Source organism: Chelonia mydas, chromosome 2 (assembly GCF_015237465.2).
Source record: "Chelonia mydas isolate rCheMyd1 chromosome 2, rCheMyd1.pri.v2, whole genome shotgun sequence".
NCBI classification, from domain to species: domain Eukaryota; kingdom Metazoa; phylum Chordata; order Testudines; family Cheloniidae; genus Chelonia; species Chelonia mydas.
Genome location: NC_057850.1, coordinates 258,382,968 through 258,405,599, shown reverse-complemented (window position 1 = coordinate 258,405,599; position 22,632 = coordinate 258,382,968). Strand labels below are relative to the sequence as shown.

Sequence of the window (22,632 nt, the reverse complement as noted above, 5' to 3'; positions counted from 1 at the left end):
CACGGACTGATGAGGCCTCAACTGGAGTATTGTATCCAGTTCTGGGCGCCACGTTTCAGGAAAGATGTGGACGAATTGGAGAAAGTCCAGAGAAGAGCAACAAAAATTATTAAAGGTCTAGAAAACATGACCTGTGAGGGATGATTGAAAAAACTGGGTTTGTTAAGTCTGGAGAAGAGAAGACTGAGGGGGAACATGATGATAGTTTTCAAGTACATAAAGTGTTGTTACAAGGCGGAGGAAGAAAAATTGTCCTTGTTAACTGAGGATAGGGACAAAAAGAAATGGGCTTAAATTGCAGCAAGGGGGGTTTAGGTTGGATATTAGGAAAAACTTCCTAACTGTCAGGGTAGTTAAGCACTGGAATAAATTTCCTGGGGAGGTTGTGGGATCTCTGTCATTGAAGATTTTAACAATTATATTAGACAAACACCTGTCAGGAATGGTCTAGAAGATAATACTTAGTCCTGCCTTGAGTGCATGGGACTGGACTAATGACCTCACAAGGTCCCTTCCAGTGCTATGATTCTAGGATATAGGTATCAAACAGCTTCTGATCCAGGAGAGAGTAAAATAAACAGGGAAGTTCAGCTTAGAAAAGAGACAACTAAGAGGGGATGTGATAGAGATCTATTAAATCATTAGTGTGGAGAAAGTGAATAGAAAAGTGTTATTTTACACTTTCCCACAATACAAAAACCAGGAGTCACCCAATGAAATTAATAGGCAGCAGGTTTAATGCAAACAAGAGGAAGTACTTTTTCACACAACACACAGTCAACCTCTGGAACTCATTGTCATGGGATGTTGTGATGGCCAAAAATATAACTGGGTTAAAAAAAGAACGGGATAAGTTCATGGGGGATAGTCCATCCGTGGCTGTTAATCATGATGGTCAGGGACAGCACCCCATGCTTGAAGTGACCTTAAACCTGTGACTACCAGAAGCCGGGAGTGGAAAGCGGGTGGATTGCTCCATAATTGCTCTGTTCTGTACCCTCCACCTGAAGCTCTGGTACTGGCCACTGTTGTAGACAGGCTACTGGGCAAGATGGACCATGGTTTGACCTGGTGTGGCAGCTCCTATGGTCTTATTTCAGTTTGAGTGGTAGGTGTGTATTACCTGTGGAAATCAGGCACATTGTGTCAGAGTAGGCGTCTAGCAATTGAGATACACAAGTAGTAGCTAATCTTAAAGATGTTGTCCTTAATTTCTCGGTACCTCAGTTTTACGCGCCCTCATATGACTAGCGTGAAGCTTCATTCATGATATATGTAAAGTGCTTTGAGATCATCTCCTATATGCTGTGACAGGGCAAAGTGTTATAGGAGAGCAAAGACCGTAGCTCCTTCTCTTGTTAAGAATCCAGAACTATTTCACTTCTAACCCCCCCGCACACCTCCCACTTTTTTTTTTTTTTTTTTTTTTTGCCTGGTTGCTCATAGCTGTTTAAAACCTTTACTTTTTCATGCTGAAATTTTCCATGCTTGGTCTCTGTCAAGGTGATTGTGTGTGTGTAAGTTTGAGTAAAATCAGCTCAACCATGGAGTGAGAGAAGACTGAAAAATAAAATCCTCCCCTCCCCCCCCCCATCCCCAAAGAAATTCTTGGCTTGTTTTTTGAACTGCTCCAACATGACAACTACTCTTACAATCCTATACGCTAAAGATCTTGATGTTCTCCACGGTTGCTGTTGGTGACTTCTGCTTGGGTGTTAGCGGGGTTTCTCAGAACTCAAAGCAATGGTAACTTAACTCAGTGGCTTTCAACCTTTCCAGATTACAGTACCCCTTTCAGGAGTCTGATTTGTCTTGAGTACCCCCAAGTTTTACCTCACTTAAACTATTTGCTTACAAAATGAGACATAAAGATACAAGAGTCCCAGCACACTATTACTGAAAGGTTGCTGACTGTCTCATTTTTACCGTATAATTATAAAAAAAATCAATTGCAATATAAATATTATACTTGCTTTCAGTGTGTCCTATGTAGAGCAGTATATACAAGTCATTGTATGAAATCTTAATTTGTGCTGACTTTGCTAGTGCTTATTATGTAGCCTGTTGGAAAAACTAGGCAAATCTCTCGATGAGTTGATGTACCCCCTGGAAAACCTCTGCGTACCCCCCAGATGTACATGTGCCCCTGGTTGAGAACCACTGCCTTCACTGTTTCTCTTTGGGCCCTGTCAAGAATTAATCAGTGGGAACATAGTGCTTCTGTCTGATAAATAATTGATACAAAGCAGACAGCTTTCACCTAAAATTACGTTTTCATTAGATTTCAAGCACACATACAAACATGCCGTCACAGTAGGGTTACAGAATTTTAAAACACTTACATTTACCTAAGGTCAAGAAATGTTTTTGAGGAATCAGCAGCCAGGTTTGAGTGGGGCCCTGCCTCCTGTCTGACTGCTGGAGAGCTTAGAGGCCGGATCCTTGCCCAATCACATTGTTCCAAAGCACATTCTTTTGCCTAATTTTATAGAGCTAACTTTAAACAAAACATAACCTGTTGTGACTCCTAGTGGGTCACTCATTTTCCTAATTTCAATAAAACTACTTATTACTTTTTATAAAAACATTTCTAGGGTATACCAATAATGTATTAGCGACCTTGGTTTTAAATGCCCCTATCGACTCACTCTCTTTCATACTTGTTAACTTTCTGTCCTATCTTCCCATTCCAATTAAGAAACTGCAAGCCTGAAGTCGTCTGACCTTGCTTCACAAAGGCCTAAGATTTTCCTAGCTATGTGATGTTTGGTTTTCAGCTAGCAGTGGCTGAACATACAAAATTGTTGGCTGCAGAATTGTCAAATTCTTGGGTGTATGCAGGAATGTCAGATTCTGGGGTAACACAGGCACTAGCCATGGCTGAAGGCAGTTTAAATACAATTCATCTGATTTGCAATCTGGTACGGGGTCTGTCTGCCTACTCTTTTGGGCTGGCATTAGTACCTGCCTTTTCCCACCACCTAAAAGCACGTCTGAATTGGTCACCTTCCTGGTAAAAGTGTATCCATATTTATTAGCCTACAAAGTCCTTTTTCCATGTATGATCAAAATGCAGCTATCGCTTCAGAACAGTGTTATAAAACAACCAAGAGCTGGGGATTGGTACTGGAGCCTGCTTCCTGCACCGCTAAGGTGGGTCTGATCTGGGAGATACCTGTTCCTTAGCAACACTTCCTTGGGCTGTGTTAATTTTGCCAGAGGGTGAGCATGAAGCTGAAATGATAGGTGTGGCAAGCCATGTGCATGCTTTCCTCTCCCTTGGGTGACACACTTTTAGCCTAGCTCCCCTTCTCTAGCGTCCTGTTGACTTAGGAGGAGTGTTCAAATCCTATCACGAGCTCCCGCACCACTGCCATAAAAACCCTCACACTTCCCTATTGGCTGTATAATTTTTAATTAAAACTAAATTCAGGTGTCCTGTCCTGTCCTAGGCATCTTCTGCAGGTGGTAAGCAATGTCTTATCTGTCTACAGCAAGCCCAGCCCCTTTCTTTCTTTGGTATGTCTTGTAATAATATTGGTCCTTAGCCCCTCTTCTTCAGAGCTCTGTTGAGTTAACTCCACCCTCCCCGTGCACCCTTTGTGTTAGTGCAGTGGTTCTCAACCAGGGGAACATGTACAGAGGTATGCAGAGATCTTCCAGGGGGTACATCAACTCATCTAGATATTTGCCTAGTTTTACAACAGGCTACATAAAAATCATTAGCAAAGTCAGCACAAACTAAAATTTCATACAGACAATTACTTGTTTATACTGCTCTGTATACTATACACCAAAATGTAAGCACAATATTTATATTCCAGTTGATTGATTTTATAATTACATGGTAAAAATGAGAAAGTCAGCAATTTTTCAGTAATAGTGTGCTGGTTTTGTAAGCAAGCAGTTTTTAAGTGAGGTGAAACTTGGGAGTACACAAGACAAATCAAACTCCTGAAAGGGGCATACTCAACTGTTCCAGGTTACAATCATTGTACTAATGTACCTGGAGACAGCAGTAGATGTTCCCCACGATTTTGTGTACCAGGATCCCTTTTCTACAGCGGGGGAAAATAAGACCGAGAGAAACTAAGTGACTTGACCAAGGTGACATAATGAGTGTGTCATTGTGTGTATTACCACTTTCTAGGGGCTGGTTCCCTTAGAGGGTAACAACCCACTACTGCTGCCAGTTACTTTGTTAGCTCAAGTGGATGAGATCTCTGCTGAGTGTTAAAGGCTAGGGTTACACACTGAATGAGGGGGATAAAAAGAAGTTGAATAACTGTGCATTCAGTGAATGAGGCAGGGGTCCTATGGGAAAAAATAACTAGAGGGTCACATAGTTCATAGCTACTGTAGGCTGAGCTCACTGCACACAATGCAGCTCTTTGCATCCCTCCATTCCCCCCACAATCTCCCTGTGTGCCACCCTCCCATCCCCCTCTAGTTCAAGGTCTCTCCACAACCCCTATCCCCCACATGCGCTCCCTCATGATAAGGACTCTGTGTCCTACATTCTAGGGTCCCCTATTTTCCTCCCCATTCCAGGGGCTCTGTGTGCCCCCCCTTCCCCTTCTCTGCCCTATGCCAGGGGCTCTCTGTGCCCCTGTTTCCCTTGTGACTACTCCTGTCTTAGCCTACCTGTGTCTAGAAGGACACACACTTTGTAGCTTTTGAAGGCCAAGCTCACTGCACACATCAGGGGCTCATTGCACCCTTCTCTTCCCCCCCCCGCCATCCCCATAAGCTCCCTATGTGCCACCCTCCTGTCCCCCGCAAGTTCAGGAAGAGATGTAAATAGGTCAGTTTATATAATTGGTAATTTGTTAAATGAGTTCTTTTCTTTGTGGTTTGGGCTACACTGCAAAATTATGTTGACTGATGTCAACTTGTTTTGTGGTAGTTTTGCATTCATCCAGAGCTAAATTTGTCTCCCATTGACACTGCCACGCTGGTACATGGACGCAGTCACACCACCTCCCTGAACAGTGTAAGGCCAAGGAGAGAGAAATCCCTCATATGTCAGCATGTTAAACTCCCTTGGGATTCTGGGCAGAACGGAGATGCGGGAGGTAGTTATGCCAGAAGGTGTTAAGGGCGGCCATCAACCAGCTCTTAGACCTACAGACTGGTCACATGTTCAGAAGTTATCACCTTACATTCCCAAGGAGCAGAGAGCGCAGAGGAATGCTATTAAGTTGAGCATAGAGCCTTACTTCCCTCGATCATTTGAAGCCGGTATGATGATGTATGTGCACCAGGGAGTTGACTTCAGGTTGCAATGGCAACATTTGTTAGGTCATTTCCTAACTTCTGAGTGGTTACTTGGCAGCCGTAACGTTCCTTTAACATTGTTATCTTGGCTGCCATATGGATTATAGTGCAGAATTTCATTCATCGCCTCAGTTGGTAGATCTCAAAGTCTGTGGCATAGCCCCCAGTGGGTTTCCGTAGGTCATAAACTGGTCCCTATTGGCGGTCATTCCACTGCCGGGTGTTTCTGGTCAGCACTGTCCATGCTCTTCCCACACCATACGCAAAGTGACTGGAATACCTGTCACACCGGTGCTCTCCCAGAATACAAGGAAGCAAAACATCCAGTAGCGGGGAGGCACTGAACAACACTGGTGCTCTCCTCTGGCCAGTGAGAGCGGAGCCTGCCCCTCCCCAGCAATGAGGGAAGGAGAAGGTCTCCTTCCAAACAGGTCCTAAGGGAGCAGGGAGAGTGAAGCACCCTCTCCACATTATGCCACAATCAAGAGCTCCACTAGGAATCTCTTGAAGGACTAAAAGCAGTAGCTCAAAGGATTCTGGGAGATGGGGGTCTTGTGCAGGGGGTGGAGGAGGAGCTGCATCTTGCGGTACTGAAGGGGAGAGGATACAACCAACCAGCCTGTGTGGACTGTACATGTCCTTATTTGTATATTTATAATGATAGCGTTACTTCTCATGGCCAAGGCTCCCAAAGTGTTTTACACACTGTACAGGATTCACCCCACAACTTGGAATGCAGGAACTTCTCTCACTGTCTAGGGAACTGCCCACAGTGCTGTAGGACAGGAAGTGAGGAAGAACCTTCTGACCAACGGAAGCAGCAGTGGGGTAAGATTTATCTATGGAATGCAATGCCCTAACCAGGCGTTTGTCTGAGACAGCAGGGGTAAACACCCTGAGTCAGGGCACGGTGCTATGGACTCTTTAGGAAAGTCACCCCGTGAATCACCATCATCATTTCCTGTGGCACTTGTATCTCCTATCCAAGCACTGGCCGGCCTGGACCTTGCTTAGCTTTATCTGTTAAGATCACAGTCCTGGGCAGTAGAGTTTTAACCAGGGAAGGGATGAGATGGGCTTCAAAGTGTGCACTGCTGAACAGCTGTTCATCAGTCGTGAGCAGTGTCCTTCTCATTAACACACTCGCTTTCTGTGTTCAGTGCACCTAATTTTAAATGAACTGAGATATATGAATGAACATATATCTGGCTTTTAAACTTCCCAGGTGACTACGTGGGGAGGTGCCCCTGTAGGTGGGCTACTGCCTTGTTTGAGCCAGACACGCTTGCCTGCTGCAAACACAGACGCAGGTCTGAACCACATCCCCTAAAAGCTGCAGGCTTAACTGAAAACAGCTTAAGAAGTGTTCCTGTCTCCAACACTCAGACACCCAGCTCCCAGTGGGGTCCAAACCCCAAATAAATCCGTTTTACCCTGTATAAAGCATATACAGGATAAATTCATAAATTGTTCGCCCTCTGTAACACAGAGAGAGATATGCACAGCTGTCTCTCCCCGCCCCCCCGAGGTATTAATACATACTGTGGGTTAATTAATAAGTAAAAAATGATTTTATTAAATACAAAAAGTAGGATTTAAGTGGTTCCAAGTAGTAACAGACAGAACAAAATGAATTAGCAAGCAAAATAAAATAAAACATGCAAGTCTAAACCTAATACAGTAAGAAAGTGATTACAGATGAAATCTCACCCTCAGACATGTTCCAATAAGCCTTTTTTACAGACTAGCCTCCTTCTAGTCTTGGTCCAGCAATCACTGGCACCCTTGTGGTTACTGTCCTTTGTTCCAGTTTCTTTCAGGTATTCTTTGGGGGTGGAGAGGCTATCTCTTGAGCCAGCTGAAGACAAAATGGAGGAGTTTCAGAGGGGCTTACATAGACTTTCTCTTGTGGGTGGAGACCCCCTCCTCCCTCCTATCCATAATTCAGCTCCAAGATGGAGTTTTGGAGTCACATGGGCAAGTCACATGTCCATGCATGACTGAGTTCCTTACCAGCCAGGTCACATTCCTGGGAAAGCTCAGATGTGGATTGGCTTCTCCAAGTTCATTGTTAATTTAAGTGTTTCTTGATTGGGCACTTACTGAGAATAGAAAAGGAGTACTTGTGGCACCTTAGAGACTAACCAATTTATTTGCAAAAAGAAAAGGAGTACTTGTGGCACCTTAGAGACTAACCAATTTATTTGAGCGTAAGCTTTCGTGAGCTACAGCTCACTTCAGTAAGCTGTAGCTCACGAAAGCTTACGCTCAAATAAATTGGTTAGTCTCTAAGGTGCCACAAGTACTACTTTTCTTTTTGCAAATACAGACTAACACGGCTGTTACTCTGAAACCTGTGATTACTGAGAATAGTCCTTTCTCAGGAAGCTGACCAACTGCTTCACTGAGGCTACTTAAAATTAAACAAGTACATAGCCAATATTCATAACTTCGAATACAAAAATGATACATGCATACAAATAGGATGAATATATCCAGTAGATCATAACCTTTGCAGAGATATGTTACATGGCATATCTAGCATAAAACATATTCCAGTTATGTCATATTTACTTTCATAAGCATATTTCCGTAAAGCATTATGGGGTGCAACGTCACACCCATTTCAGAGCCAACCAGTTTACTCTGTGAAATGAAACCATACCCCCCTTGGCCTGTGATCTCACCAGATCTCGAGTGCTGTGCAGGTGGTTTAATGTTCAAGTTATTAGACGTTATGTCAGAGGTCCCGAAACTCTGGGCCGCGGGGGTGCGGAGGGACATTCAGGGAGGGGGCATGGCTGGGGCCCAGGCCAGCCCCCATAGGGGGTGGGGAGGGAGTGCCACCCAGCTCGGCTGCCGGCCCTGGGCCCCGGCTGGCAGCCCACGCCCTGGGCTCCACTTCCAGCTCCACCCCACCTCCAGCTGTGGCCCCCGCCGCAGCCCCCTTACCCCGTGCGTGTCCCTGCCTCCTGGAGTCACGGTCCTGCTCCCGACCCCGGCTCTGGGGGGTGGCGGGGGGCGGGGAACAGGGGTAAGGGAGGCGCGAGGTAAAAAGTTTGGGGACCACTGAATTATGTAGAAAAAGGACAAAAGCAGGTAATCACAGCCCAGAAAAAACCAGTTGCTGCAACTATGCCTCCAAGATTGTGGCCTGTACTGGGGGTTCTCATCCCGATGCACTTTCATCTTCCTCCCCGATCCACTCGCCATCATCTGGGTCTGATCTTTTCATGACCTGGCCAGTGGGTTTTGTCAAGTAACTGAAAATGTATGGAATATTAAAACAGAAAAGTGACCCACTTTAACCAGTCACATCACTCTTTGTCCTCTTCTGATTTGCTGGCTTTTTTCAAACCTCATCTTCTCTCTGTTGCTTGTCTTCGCCCTGCCCTCTGAAACTTTAAGCCTTAGAAACCTCCTGTGTTGCCAGACTCTTTAACAGATCCACGGATAAACCAAGTGGGTAGTGCATTTATTACAGTGTCACTAATCGTTTCAGGTATTGAAAATGGCATTGGTCCAGGACCTTTATAGTTTGCTTGGGATCACAGCCATAAGAAGCTTTGCGAGGTTGAAGGACCAGTGACAAATTCCAGATCTGATATATTGTGAACCAACAAGGCTACAGAGCCACACTGTATGCTGCTGGAAAACCAGGAATCCTGTCTTAATAGTTCTAGCATTGGTGGGAATGGCATTGGCTGAATTGTTTCCCCCCAGTTCAATTCTAACATGATTTTAGAACCAAAAGGATGTCTAGAGCTAAAAAAGAAAATGCTCTCTACTGTCTGAAAGCTGGGCCTCTCAGCTTTCAAGTGTTATAAAGCATTAATCTCTAATATGAATGGTTAATAGGTTACCAGCTGCTACAATCGCACTGAAATTGCAGCTGCAAGGGGGCAAGAAGGTAATAAGAATGACATGACTTTATGGTCTGGTGTCTCAGAACCCACCATTAACAGTGCCTTCAAGGCCAGTGAAATTTGTGGCAAGTGTCAGAAATGGTTCAAACCACACTGGAGACAGGCCTTTGAGTGCCAGCCCTGGAAAATTATAGGGGTGGTGCTGGATGTCAAGGATTTGGAAAGACCTGGGGCTTTTTGAATCCAGCTTGGATCAGGAGTGATCAAAAGTAGTTACCATCTCTTGGTTATTCAGGAACGTGGCCCATGCAGAGTGTGTTTGGTGGAGCCTTACTCTGTGAGAGGTGTCTGCTTTCAGAGTTCACAGACTGTGGAGTAGCCAGCCAGAGCCGGCTGCCTGAGCACCCTAATCTGTCTCTGACACTGCTAACTTTCAGGACTTTACAAGCAATTTAGTTTTTCTGCTGTCTCTATGCCGAGCTGCTCAACGGTCCTCTCCCAAACTGCAAAACTACTGCACACGTGACTGTAACCCCTCCCTCAAGGAAAAACACAAATCTGCTTCCACTAGCTCCACATCCTCACTGTGTTCTAGAAAAAAGAAAAGGAGGACTTGTGGCACCTTGGAGGCTAACAAATTTATTTGAACATAAGCTTTCGTGAACTACAGCTCACTTCATCAGATGCATCCGATGAAGTGAGCTGTAGCTCACAAAATCTTATGCTGAAATAAATTTGTTAGTCTCTAAGGTGCCACAAGTACTCCTTTTCTTTTTGCGAATACAGACTAACACGGCTGCTACTCTGAAACCTGTCACTATGTTCTAGCTGTCCCACCCGCCCGGGGGGGAGATGGCGTGGTGGCTCAGAAGGTGGTTGAACTGCATGGCCTGTTCATTCTTTGAGTTCTCCCCAAGGCTGCCAACTAAAGGGCTGGCTGTGATGCATAAATCCGTCTAACAGGAACTCTACTGAAGCCACCAACTCGGAGGGTATGTCTACATGGGGATAAAAGCCCCACGGCATGGCTGGCCCAGGTCAACTGCGTCAGGCTTGCAGGACTAAAAATGGCTATTCAGGCTTGGGCTGGAGCCCAACCTCTGGGACCCTGCCCGAGTGTCTACACAGTAATTTTCAGCCCCAGAGCTCAAGACCTGTGATCCAGCTGCATATTTGTTATCCCCATGTAGACACAGAGAGAGAGGCCAACAGAGGGCGTCAGCTTTGGGATATTACTGTGCTGGGTCAGATTCAGACTGGTAACCTGGAAAAAGTTCCCCATACAGCTCCCAGTCCTTGCAAGGTTGGCTGATGGGCCCAGCGCATTTCAGCATGTGACATGCAGTAAAACGTGGGCTTGTTTAAATGTATAATTCTTCCTGCTTGTGTCTTAATTTTAGCTACCCGCTGCTTAAACTCCCCTTACCTGGAACAGGCCCTGTGGAGTACAGCACCCCCGTGAAGGATTACTCGTCACCTTCTTCAGAGCCGGGCCACCAGCAAGGAGATCCTAGTGAGAGACCTGATTGGGTAGGTCTTTTGCGTGTGTGTGTGTGCTGCCCCCTGCTGACTGGTGTGTGTGTGCGCACCTGAGAGAGAGAGCGGGGGGAGTTCCCTCTGGTGTTATTTGCACCTTAATGTAGTGAACTGAAGAAGTGCCTTGTAATTTCTGCACCTCGCCTGGCTGTTAAATTCGAGCTAATGCGCTCCTGTCGTTAGACTTGAGTGCTGTCAGGAGACCCAATTCTGGGCCTTCAGAGGGGGTGGGTAAAAGCTTTCAAACGCTGTGCAGCAGGAGCCTGCTGTCCAAGGGGAGACCGAGAACTGTATCCGGAGTCAAGTGTTGCATTTTGTTTGCTGCATTTTTTCACAGTTGTTGTTCAGTTGTTTTAAGTCAATTTAGTGCTAGTGGTAGGTGCTGGATTCTTCTTAGCCTGTGTGCAATGTGCCACGGGTGGCACATGACCAGGATTCAGCACCGAATTTGGTCCACTGGTTGCATCCTTCGCTTCCCCAGCCGGGGCCGGGGACTGATGGGGAGCATGACATGAACGCTGATCCATGCCCCCGGGGCTGGGCTGACAGCCCAGGAGACAAAAGGTCTCAGTTCTTCCCCTCCAACAGGGACAACACGGGCAGCAACAGGGCAAGTCCCCCTCACCACTCTGCTGGCATGGCTCAACCCTGCCATGGGACACTCCCCCCCTATAAGGGTGAGAATAGAGCTCAGCCAGTCCATATTGTTGCTATCATCCATAGAGATGCTACCAATCCGGGGGTCACTTACTGCTGTACCCCTGTGGGGATTTGGTCTCTGACCTACCAACTAGCTCACAACTCCTACTCCACTGACCAGCCATCAGAACAGAATGACTGGTCCAGCACTGCCAAGCTGAGCTGGGATCAGACTGCTGGCCTGGAGGTGAAAGGCTGTGGATCCCTGTGCCTTGAGCTCTTCAGTACGTCCTGTGTGTTCACTCCTTTGGCTTGGCTAGCTGCCTGAAGTGTCCGCGGTAACTAGGAGCCATTTGCTGCCAGTTCGGGTCTCATCTCCAATATTTATGCCTGCTTCTTAAGGGCAAAACCAAGTGTTTTCCATTTGAGGTTAAGCAGCCACACGCCGAGCTGGGTGACTGTCCCAGCGTGTTGAGCCCATTGTGCTCTGGCAGTAGAGGCATGAACAAGGGTTAACACTGACGTGGGTAGAAGCCAAGGGTTTCTTGTATTGGGCAGGATCATGCAAATCAATGCTGCTTGTGTCCGAATGTACTGGATAAGAGTTTGACTTTTCTTTGGCATGAGCAGCCTGTATCCGCAGCCCTTCTCCTGGAGGCTGGGGACAGTTCAAAACCTCCCCCCCTGCTCAGCATAGCTCTGCCAATGCCCTTCCTTCCTGATCTGCGGGATCCCTGGGTATCCTAGTTCTTGGTGCATCACAGCTCTATCAGGGCACCTCAAGCCTGACCTGCAAGCCCCCTGCTTTTACACTCCAAGGCCTCTCTTCAGCAGAGGCTGCCAAGGCATGAACATTTTTGGTAAATCAAGGTCTCCCCGGGCTCTTCTGACTGTGGCTGAAGCCACTTGCCTTCCTCCAGGCTCCTGCAGTCGCTCCAGTGCAGCCAGCCCCAGAAGCAGCTCGCGTGTGCAGGGCTGAAGGCTCAGGCTGCAGCTGGCTGAGGAAAGCTTCTCTTCAGCCATGGCACTCAGGTCAGCTGCTAGAGCACGAAGGGTGTGGCCACCAGAGGCCACACCTTCTCCAAAGCAGCATGCAGCCATCTGGGAAGGAATGGGAGAGCTACCAAGTGAGGGGGAACACGAGGTAAAAAAAAACTATGAAGCTAGAAAGAAACCAGAAAATCAGAGGAGGAAAACAGGCCATGGCTGGGTGTGGCACAAGGGGGCATGTGGGGGGGAGGGGACACCCATCCATCACAAGAGAGGGGACTGCAAGAAGGAAGGGTTAGGAGTTGATGCTGTAGGATTTGCAGGAGAGATCCATGCTCACTCTGCAGGCTTGCCAACTCACTGTCTCCAGAAGGTCACCTTTCTCTCTACCCCCATTTTCCCCCAGTACCTGGGCGCTCCTGTGGCCTACATACAGCAGATCTTGGTGAAAGCTACGGTCTCACCATGGCACAAGAACTTCCTCGCTGTGGACGTGTTCCGCTCACCGCTCTCCCGCGTCTTCCAGCTAGTGGAGGAGATCAGAAACCACGCCCTGAGAGACAGGTAAACTCCCATTGATTAGAGCAGGGGTCGGCAACCTTTCAGAAGCGGTGTGCCGAGTCTTCATTTATTCACTCTAATTTAAGATTTTGTGTGCCAATAATACATTTTAACATTTTTAGAAGGTCTCTTTCTATAAGTCTATAATATATAACTAAACTATTGTTGCATGTAAAGTAAATAAGGTTTTTAAAATGTTTAAGAAGCTTCATTTAAAGATAAATTAAAATGCAGAGCCCCCCGGACCGGTGGCCAGGACCTGGGCAGTGTGAGTGCCACTGAAAATCAGCTCGCTTGCCGCCTTTGGCACGCGTGCCCTAGGTTGCCTACCCCTGGATTAGAGACTCTAGAGAGCACGGATACGGAACTGGGCCTGCCAGTGTCACACTGACCCCCCTTCTGACCTAGTGCTCTCTAGGTCTAGCCATCAAGATTGAAATCCTAAGACTCCTGGAAATAAGGAAAGCAAGAAACTAGGTGGGCTTTGTGGCAAATGGTGTCACCTCCTTTCCACACCCCGGTGTAGACAAGCTCATATTACTCCAAAAGTAATAGCAAAAAAAATTTTAAGTACATCAGAAGCAGGAAGCCTGCTGAACAACCAGTGGGGCCACTAGATGATCGAGATGCTAAAGGAGCGCTCAAGGACGATAAGGCCATTGCAGAGAAGCTAAATTAATTCTTTGCATTGCTCTTCACAGCTGAGGATGGGAGGGAGATTCCCAAACTTGAGCCATTCTTTTTAGGTGACAAATCTGAGGAACTGTCCCAGATTGAGGTGTCATTAGAGAAGGTTTTCGAACAAATTGATACACTAATAAGCCACCAGAACCAGATGGTACTTACCCAAGAGTTCTGAAGGAACTCAAATGTGAAATTGCAGCACTACTAACTGTGGTATGTAACCTATCATTTACATCAGCTTCTGTACCAGATGACTGGAGGGTAGCTAACGTGACTCCAATTTTTTAGAAAGGCTCCAGAGGTGATCCCGGCAATTACAGGCCGGTAAGCCTGACTTCAGTACCAGGCAAACTGGTTGAAACTATAGTAAAGAACAAAATTATCAGACACATAAATGAACATGATTTGTTGGGGAAGAGTCAACATGGTTTTTGTAAAGGGAAATCATGCCTCACCAATGTATTGAAATTCTTTGAGGGGAGTCAGCAAACACATGGACATGAGTGATCCAGTGGATATAGTGTACTTGGATGTTCAGAAAGCCTTTGACAAGATCCTTCACCAAAGGCTTTTAAGCAAAGCAAGTAGTTGTGGGATAGGAGGGAAGGTCCTCTCAAGGATCAGTAACTGGTTAATTGACAGAAAACAAATGATAGGAATAAATGGTCAGTTTTCAGAATACAGAGAGGCAAATAGTGGTGTCCCCCAGGAGTCTGTGCTGGGACCAGGGCTGTTCAACATATTCATAAGTGATCTGGAAAAAGGGATAAACAGCGAGGTGGCAAAATTTGCAGATGGTACAAAACTACTCAAGATAGTTAATTTCAAAGCAGATTGCGAAGAGTTACAAAGGAATCTCACAAAACTGAGTGACTGGGCAACAAAATGGCAGATGAAATTCAGTGTTGATAAATACAAAGTAATGCACATTGGAAAACATAATCCCAACTCTACATATAAAATGATGGGGTCTAAATTCGCAGTTACTATTCAAGAAAGAGATCTTGGAGTCACTGTGGATAGTTCTCTGAAAACATCCGCTCAATGTGAAGCAAAAAAGCAAACAGAATGTTGGGAAGCATTAAGAAAGGGATAGATAATTAGACAGAAAATATCATATTGCTTCTATATAAATCCATGGTACACCCACATCTTGAATACTGTGTGCAGATGTGATCACCCCATCTCAAAAAAGATATATTGGAATTGGAAAAGGTACAGAAAAGGGCAACAAAAATGATTAGGGGTTTGGAACAGCTTCCATATGAGGAGAGGTTAATGAGACAGGGACTTTTCAGCTTGGAAAAGAGACGACTAAGGGGGGATATGATAGAGATCTATAAAATCATGACTGATATGGAGAAAGTAAATAAGGAGTGTTATTTACTCCTTCTCATAACGCACGAACTAGGGTCCACCAAATGAAATTAATAGGCAGCAGATTTAAAACAAAGAAAAGGAAGTATTTCTTCACACAACGCACAGTCAACCTGTGGAACTCCTTGCCAGAGGATGTTGTGAAGGCCAAGACTATAACAGGGTTCGAAAAAGAACTAGATAAATTCATGGAGGATAGGTCCATCAATGGCTATTAGCTGGGATGGGCAGGGATGGTGTCCCTAGCCTCTGTTTGCTGGAAGCTGGGAATGGGCGACAGGAAGCGGATCACTTGATGATCTTGATACCTGTTCTTTCATTCCCTCTGGGGCACCTGGCATTGGCCACTATCAGAAGACAGGATACTGGGCTAGATGGATCTTGGATCTGACCCAGTATGGCCGTTCTTACGTTCTTATATTTTTATGTGCCAGAGAAGCTGCCTGTGCTGTGTTCAGAAAGAGCTTTCGATACCCTTCCAGTTACAACCTTGGGCTAAGTCCTTGCTACACAGTGTTTGTCTTCGGTTCAGCTGCCCTTTTATCACATATGTGTGGATCACTATCTGGTGATGCCGCACATTCGTCAGTGGCAAGTTATAAGCCCTCTCCTCCTGGTGTGCACGGTATCTCAAATCACTGTGACAGTGTCCTTGATGGGTAGCCACTCTGCATGGAAATGAAGCAAGGCTCCATGTGCTCTGTGCCCAGCTAGACCTCAGCTCTGGGACAAGCTCCCCATTTCTGTGGCAGAGAAATAATTTCCAAACCGGATGTTCTTGAATTAAATCTGAAATTAGTAACACAGTCAGTGGCATATTCCTGGGGCTTGAGGCTCATTTTGACGTCAAATTCCTTTTATTTTAGTCTTCTCCACAATTGTTAAAGTGCTGCAAAAAAACTGTATAGGAAAAAGCATATCCGCATGTTGAAGCTGTCAGCGGGGGGGTTGGGCGTCTGGGTACGGGACAGCCAGGGCTTTTTCCAGCCAGATGATATGGGAGGCAGTTTGCATTTTTTGCCCTGGAGACAGTTAAGGCTATGGGCAGTTGTCCCTTCTGTCAGGGACAGGGATGACCTGAAATTTTTGGAGTGGTTTGAGCACCTAATTCCAGATCCCAGCAGCCTTGAGGGCAGCTAGCCATTCCATTGCATCCTGTCCCAGTCTCTGCCACTGCATCCGGCATTAGGGAGAAGCGCATGAGCCATATATACCTGCTAAACTGATCCGGGATGTCGTAGTGAATACTGTTGACAGGAACTTTGTCACCATTAGGTTTCAGAGTCACTGCCTGACTGAGGGGACAGAGCAGAGTTCTGACATCTTCCAGAGCTGTTCCAAGCTCTCTGCGGACTCAGGCAGGCCTCACTACGTCAGTTCCCATGCAGAAGGTTGTCTTTGCCTCCAGGAGGACTAGAAATGTCGTTTTTTCTGAAGTGAAAGCCTCGATTTTGCTGGGTGGCTCTGTGGCTGGACATGGATTTTATGGTAGATCCTGCCAGTTGCCTTGGCTGTGCCCACTCACAAGGAAGTACTGCTCTCTTTTTGGGCAATGCTAGCCAACCCTGGCCCTGGCAGCCAGTCTGCTACTGAGCCTTGCAGACTCGGACAAGTGCTAGTGTAGGCCCAGGCTGGGTCAAGTCGGATGCGTATCTGATTTGTTAGTGGGTATCAAAGGATTGTGTAAGCATATAAAGCAAGGCTTGAACTTTTATAATAAGATCACTTTATTGTGAATGTTAGTGTAAGCCCAACGTTAACACGAGTTCACACAGCTTTACCCACTGGGAGAGCATCACTTTGCAGTGCTGTGACAGGTGCTCTGAAACAGAGGCCTGATCTTGCAGCCTGTACTCATGTGAGGAGAGTCCCTGAGCAAGGGATGCAGGCTTGTGCCTACAGTTTGGAAATGCCAACCCTTCCAAGCCATATATGACTTGCAGGGCGGTGCTGCAGCCCCACGAGTTCACCCGGCTTGGGGCATTCCCTTCGCTGTGCACCGCAGAGGAGTTTGGAGAATATTTTGCTGAGTTGCTTGTGCTGAGCAGTTTTACTCCTGCTGTATCTTTCACACACTTCAGAGCCGTGTGACCCCTAACTAATCCATGCCAGAAATACTGAGGGAGGTTTGTATTATCATCCCACATTAGCAAATGGGGAAAGAAGGAGGCAGAGAGGTTAAGGCCCAAGTTTTCAAAAGTTCCCACTCCTTGGGTCTGATTTTAGAAACGCTGAAGATGCATAAGTCCAGCTAAAGCTAGTTAGCTACAGGTGCCCAGCGCTTCTGACAATGAGGCCCTGAGAGTCTTAAACTGGGCGCTGAGAACTGAGGCCCCCAAAATCGGTGGAGGCTTTTGAAATTGTGTGGTCACAAGCCAAATAGTGAATGAGAATTAGAGCTCAGGAGTGCATGGGTGCGTTGACTTTCTGAGATGAGCTGCCTGTGAATACCCTAACACGCTGAAGCTTCTGGTCTCTACCTGTCTTTCAGTTCTGGGATCAGAAGTTTGGAGGAAGTCTGCCTTCAGGTGACAGACCTCCTGCCCAGCTTAAAGAAGCTGCGAGACCTGCTACCTGAACATGGCTGCCTCCTGCTGTCTCCAGGGAACTTCTGGCAGAATGACCGAGAGCGCTTTAACTCCGACCCTAATATCATCAAAACCATCCACCAGCACGAACCAAAGACACTGCAGACATCAGCTACCCTCAAAGGTAGGAGGCTGAGTGGTACAGGTGCTGGGAGAAGTGCCTTATCCCTGCTCTGCTGTTCCAGTCCCAGGTCTCTCGTTAGCCGATTGCCAGCAGTGCCAAATCGGGCAGTGGTTTTTACCTTGCGCAGAGTCTGGGATGAGGCCACTGGACTCATTCCACCCAGGGTTTTAAGTTGGATTTTGACCCAGCCCTCCAGAGGTGAAAAGTGGGTGTTCTAACCCCATCAGCCTGCTGCCTGTGGGTATAGAGAGAACATCTGTGTATAGCCAACAACCCCCCCCCCCCGTCCCATGCCCTTTGATCTGAATTATTCTAACCATGCTGCTTTCTCCCACCCTGTCTATTTCCGGTTGCTCTGAGAAAGCACTGATTGCGCTGCCCAAAAGTGGGGTAGATTGCCATAGGTGAGGAGTGAGTGTTCATAGTGCTCCCTCTTGTCCTTTTATTGATCGTTGCCTGGAGTGACCCACGGGGCTTGTCCTCAAGTGGGCTACTGGTGCCACTGAAAGTCTCTTGCATTAATTAGAATAAGGAATCTGGCCACGTCTGAAGTCATGCTGTTCCCTGGTTCCACCGAGTTAGAGGATTGTTCACTCCTTTCTGTATAAGGGGATCCAGTTGAGGTCAGGGCCCCTGTAATCCCTTCTGCCTAAAGAGGGGCATTGGAGCCTTAAGACTTATTGATTAAAAAGTTTCCCAGTTTAGTATCCAGAATGTGTTCAGCACTATACCACCCCAAAGGAAGACAGGGCTACGTCTCCGGGGACCGTACCTTCTCCCAAGGAGAAAACGAATACACACACAAACACTCACTCTCAGAGAATGTGCTGATGTAGCGCGTGGATGTGTAAGTGTGCACAGAAATGGCATGGGGTCAGCATTGTACTAGTGAGATTAAGTAGAGGAGGCTGGGCTTAACAGTCTGAGCAAAACCTCAAAACACCACGTCTTCTTGAAACCACAGCTGAAAACCTCACTCAGTCGTTGCTCTCTCCAAAGGCAGGTGACTGAAGTTCCATTTTACTGTGTGTGGCGGTGGGGACATGGGGTTGGGGGAGCCCTGGAAGGCAAAGACCCTGCTGCTCTGTGGGGACTTGGCAGCCCTTGCAATAAGGTGGGCCATGGTTCTCCAGCATCCTTGCCCATCTGGTGATGAACACTCATGCATCGTCCCTCAGTGACCTTTGTCCAGGCTCATGGTGTTAGGCTCCCATTGTGTTTGCAGATCTCTTGTTCGGAGTCCCAGGGAAGTACAGCGGCGTGAACCTGTACAACAGGAAGCGGGTGGTGTCCTACACTGTCACACTAGCTCTCCAGCAATATGATTCCAGGTAAGGCGCTTTGGCTCTGCTGCTCCCATGTCAGATCACCTGCCTGTTGGGCTTCCTTCTTTGTCTCCTGGGAAGCTTGTTGGTTCTCTTTATTTGTCCTTTCACTGTTCTGGATAGAGCCGTGCAGAGCACGGTCAGATCCTCAGAGGGAAGGCACTATAGAAGCACAAAGTATTATCATCGTCAATATAAAGCTGTCTGCCGCCACTGGACGCATAGCACTGTCGCTTTAAAAAAAAAAAACCAGCACACCCAGGAGCCACCCCAGCATTCCTCTGCTGATGGCTGCCCCTGCCCACAATTACAGTCCTCTTTTCAACTCAGATTTGTAATGAGTGGAGTCGTTGCCCTCCTGGTGGCAGCTGGTTGGTCCGGGGAGTTGCCTTCAGTCCAGCTCCTGGTGGATGGGCTTCTGCATCCCAGTGAGGGCCATGCTGGTTGGCACTAACTGGCTCTCTTGTTGGCCGTCTCAGCAGAGAGGGCACGGACTGAATGGGACTGGAGAGTGAATGCTCCTCTCCCTCCTCCGGGTGGTGCCTTCAAGGCAGCCTGGCAGGCTGGCCGGTGGAAGTTTGCCCTGCTGCTGACAATGCTGTGCATTGGGGAGAGAAGCCTCCCGTCTCCAGGACTGTCTATTAGCATCATTCATCAGCACTACTTACCAAACACCGGCAACAGTAAACGTGTTTGAACCGACAGCACACGCCATACCCCAGAGCCAGAGTTCTTGGTAAACCCCAACACCCTCCTCTAAACACCTTTATTGAGGTCTTGCAGCTCCCCTCTTTGAATCCTCCGCAGGAATGCTGTAGATTTCAGGGGAACTTGGTGGTACCCGGTGACGAATGAGGTGCAAAACCTAGACAGGCAGAGCTGACCTTGCTCTTGGTTGCCAAGTATTGCATAAATCTATAGAGCCATGTTCCCAGCTGGCTGCAGCCCTGGGGCCCTCCTCTGAGGGATGTGTTAGGTGTACGTCATAGCACCAGGGTCACGTCCTTCTGCCTTTCTCACGTGTCAGGTTCCTCACCAGCCTCCGCTCCCGGCTGAAGCTGCTGCACCCTAGCCCCAACTGCACCCTGCGGGAGGAGCACATCATTCACGTCCACTTCAAGGAAGAGATTGGCATTGCTGAGCTGATCCCCCTCGTCACCACCTACATCATCCTCTTCGCTTACATCTACTTCTCCACACGTAGGTTTGTGGGGAGCAGGGAGGGCGAGTGCCCCACCCATGGGCTTCACAGCAGAGGGGGCACAGGGGCCTGATGGCACAGTACACCCTGCCCCACGTGCAGGGAGGGCACAGCACCTATCTTCAGTGCTTGAGTCTCCTATCACTTCCGCAGCCAGGTGAAGCTAAAATTCCACTGAGGCATAGAACTAGGATTTAGAGGGGAAGAGGCCCTATTAGGTTTCAGCTATTCCGTTCCCTGAGCCAGTGCAGGGTTGTTCCCTGTGGCATATCCTACAGGGCTCTGACCTATTCAGTTCTAAATACCCACATGATGGCACAAGCCCCGCTTCTCCTGGGGGACCAGCCCACGGCCAGAAAGATCCCACAAATAGTCTGTGTTTGTGCCGTCAGGACCTGCCACTGATTTGAGGTTACGTATGCTCCTTTCACACGTGCCCTGGACCATCCTGTAGCTGGAATGAGAGTCTGTGGCCCACCCCTGCGTTGCTTTCTTCTGCTGTGTCCTTTGGCTGGAGCGTGCCTCTCTGGTACTGTGTTGCTATGTCAACACCAGCTAGGCGCCTGAGGCCTTGAACCCACCACTACCATCCCTGGCTAGCGCGCTGCCTCTCGAAGTGAATGAGTACGCGGATCCTGCTCCCCATGATGCGGGAGTTGGCACTGGCTTTCCCCCAGTGATGTGGGCCTCGTGTTCTCTCTCACAGGGAAGATTGACATGGTGAAGTCGAAATGGGGCTTGGCCCTGGCAGCAGTCGTGACGGTGCTCAGTTCTCTGCTCATGTCGGTGGGTCTGTGTACGCTGTTTGGCCTGACGCCTACTCTCAACGGAGGGTAGGTTTCCAGAAATAAGAGTCTCCTGCTAAAAGAAGGGACAAAGGGAGGGTGGGTGCTAACCTGTCTGATGCCAGCTACTTACCCCTTTGTGTCCAGGATTGAGGATTTTCTAACCATACCCACTTTCATTGCGTGATCACTTTCCACGTTGCCTGGCCCTCCTTTCCCAGGATACTGATGGACTGGACGGCTCCTGGCCTCCTGGGGACATTTTGCTGCACATCTGTCACACTTGGCTGCTGACAGATTAATGAAATATTGTGTCCATCTTTTCTCCCTAAACATCAGCAGCTTCGCACGTAGACAGCCTCTTCCTGCTCCAGTCACCATGGCTGGCATGCCAGTGGCAGGAAGCCTGCTCTGAATCAGACTGATGTCCAGGGCAGGAGGTTGTGTGTCTTTGCCTTTCCTGGCCGAGGTTCTCTGTGTTTTGCTCAGTGAGGTTGGACGAACCTGGTGCTCATGGCTGATGGGGACTAGCAGGGAGGCTTTGGGGCTGTTACTGGTGGGGATTATTGACTCTTCCCTTGGGAGGGGGTGTCCATGTGTGTTGCGATCCATGCGTTGGGTGACCTCCAGGTTGGGTTACTGCACTTGGCTGTACCGAGGTGGGAAACTGCATGCTCTTGAAAGGCTCTACCAGGCACAAAGCTCAGCAGCCTTCCTGCTAAGTAACACGGGGCCCTGTGAGCGCATCACCCTGGTGCTTGCTCTCCGTAGGCTTCCCAGTGAATACAGCACCCAGGTCAAGATCTCTGTCGAAGCCCACTTGAGAGATTGCCTCTCCCTACAGCACAGCCACCCCCCTTGCTATCTACGTTCCCCTGGGACAGTGATGCTACCAGCCAACAGGGGAGGCTGGTGAGCGCAGGAGCCAGAACTGTCTCAGGAGCCAGCTCTAGCCTGGGGAACTCCCTCCCACAAGCGCTAAGAAGGCTCACAGGCCTCACTGCACTCAGAACTCATTTCTTTTGCTTCGTTCGTGATGAGAGCAGCCTGGTACGTTGTGGTCCATTCTCGAACCCTCTCTTCATGCTGGAGCAGCTGCCGGCACCTCTTGACTCCCAGCCTACCCCTGGCCACCACAGTCTGGTTTCATAGGTGGGCTTACCACAGAGACCTGACTGCGAGGGATGGAGGATGGGGTCTTCCTGTGGGGGACACGTAACCCATTTTGTTAGGTCTGGTGGCAGCTCCCTCTCTCTGCAAAGGCTCTCACAGGGAGGGGTCCCACAGGGCTGCATCTTGTCTCCCATGTGCATAGGGCTGCAGGGGGAGATCGTGAGGCATTTAGACCCTTCAGTATTTGAAAGGCAGTAGGATCTCTCTTCCTTTCATCAAGCACTGACGCTCTGGTCTCTCCTTTCCCAGCACCTGTCAGAGGTGGGGACGTGGTGGGAGCCAGGTGGTTTGGTCTGGATGAGATGGAAGTGGTGCTGATAGGCCAGGGGAGGGTTGAGAGCCAGCTACCTGAGAGATCACCTCTCTCCCTGTGTCCCTTTGCACCCTTACCATCTGGTGGGGTTCTCTTCCTGCCGATCATGAGGGGTAGCTTTCCAGGCCTGGTGGCGAGGTGTCCTCGATGGAACGTGCACCCTCTGGCAGTGTGTCGGAGCTTGTGTTTGGCC

At 48.2% G+C, this 22,632-nt stretch overlaps 1 protein-coding gene across 18 annotated transcripts in view; it reads left to right on the top strand.

Moving 5' to 3' along the window:
* Positions 1–22,632, top strand: part of LOC102932900 (SREBF chaperone) — a 109,680-nt gene that overhangs the window by 56,509 nt on the left and 30,539 nt on the right. For all 18 annotated transcript variants that reach the window (XM_037891332.2, XM_043541750.1, XM_043541742.1 and 15 more), the window contains 6 exons: positions 10,544–10,673; positions 12,715–12,872; positions 17,422–17,642; positions 18,868–18,973; positions 19,995–20,167; positions 20,875–21,001. In XM_037891332.2, coding sequence (XP_037747260.1) covers positions 10,544–10,673; positions 12,715–12,872; positions 17,422–17,642; positions 18,868–18,973; positions 19,995–20,167; positions 20,875–21,001 — 915 coding nt within the window. The remainder of the gene's footprint in view (positions 1–10,543; positions 10,674–12,714; positions 12,873–17,421; positions 17,643–18,867; positions 18,974–19,994; positions 20,168–20,874; positions 21,002–22,632) is intronic.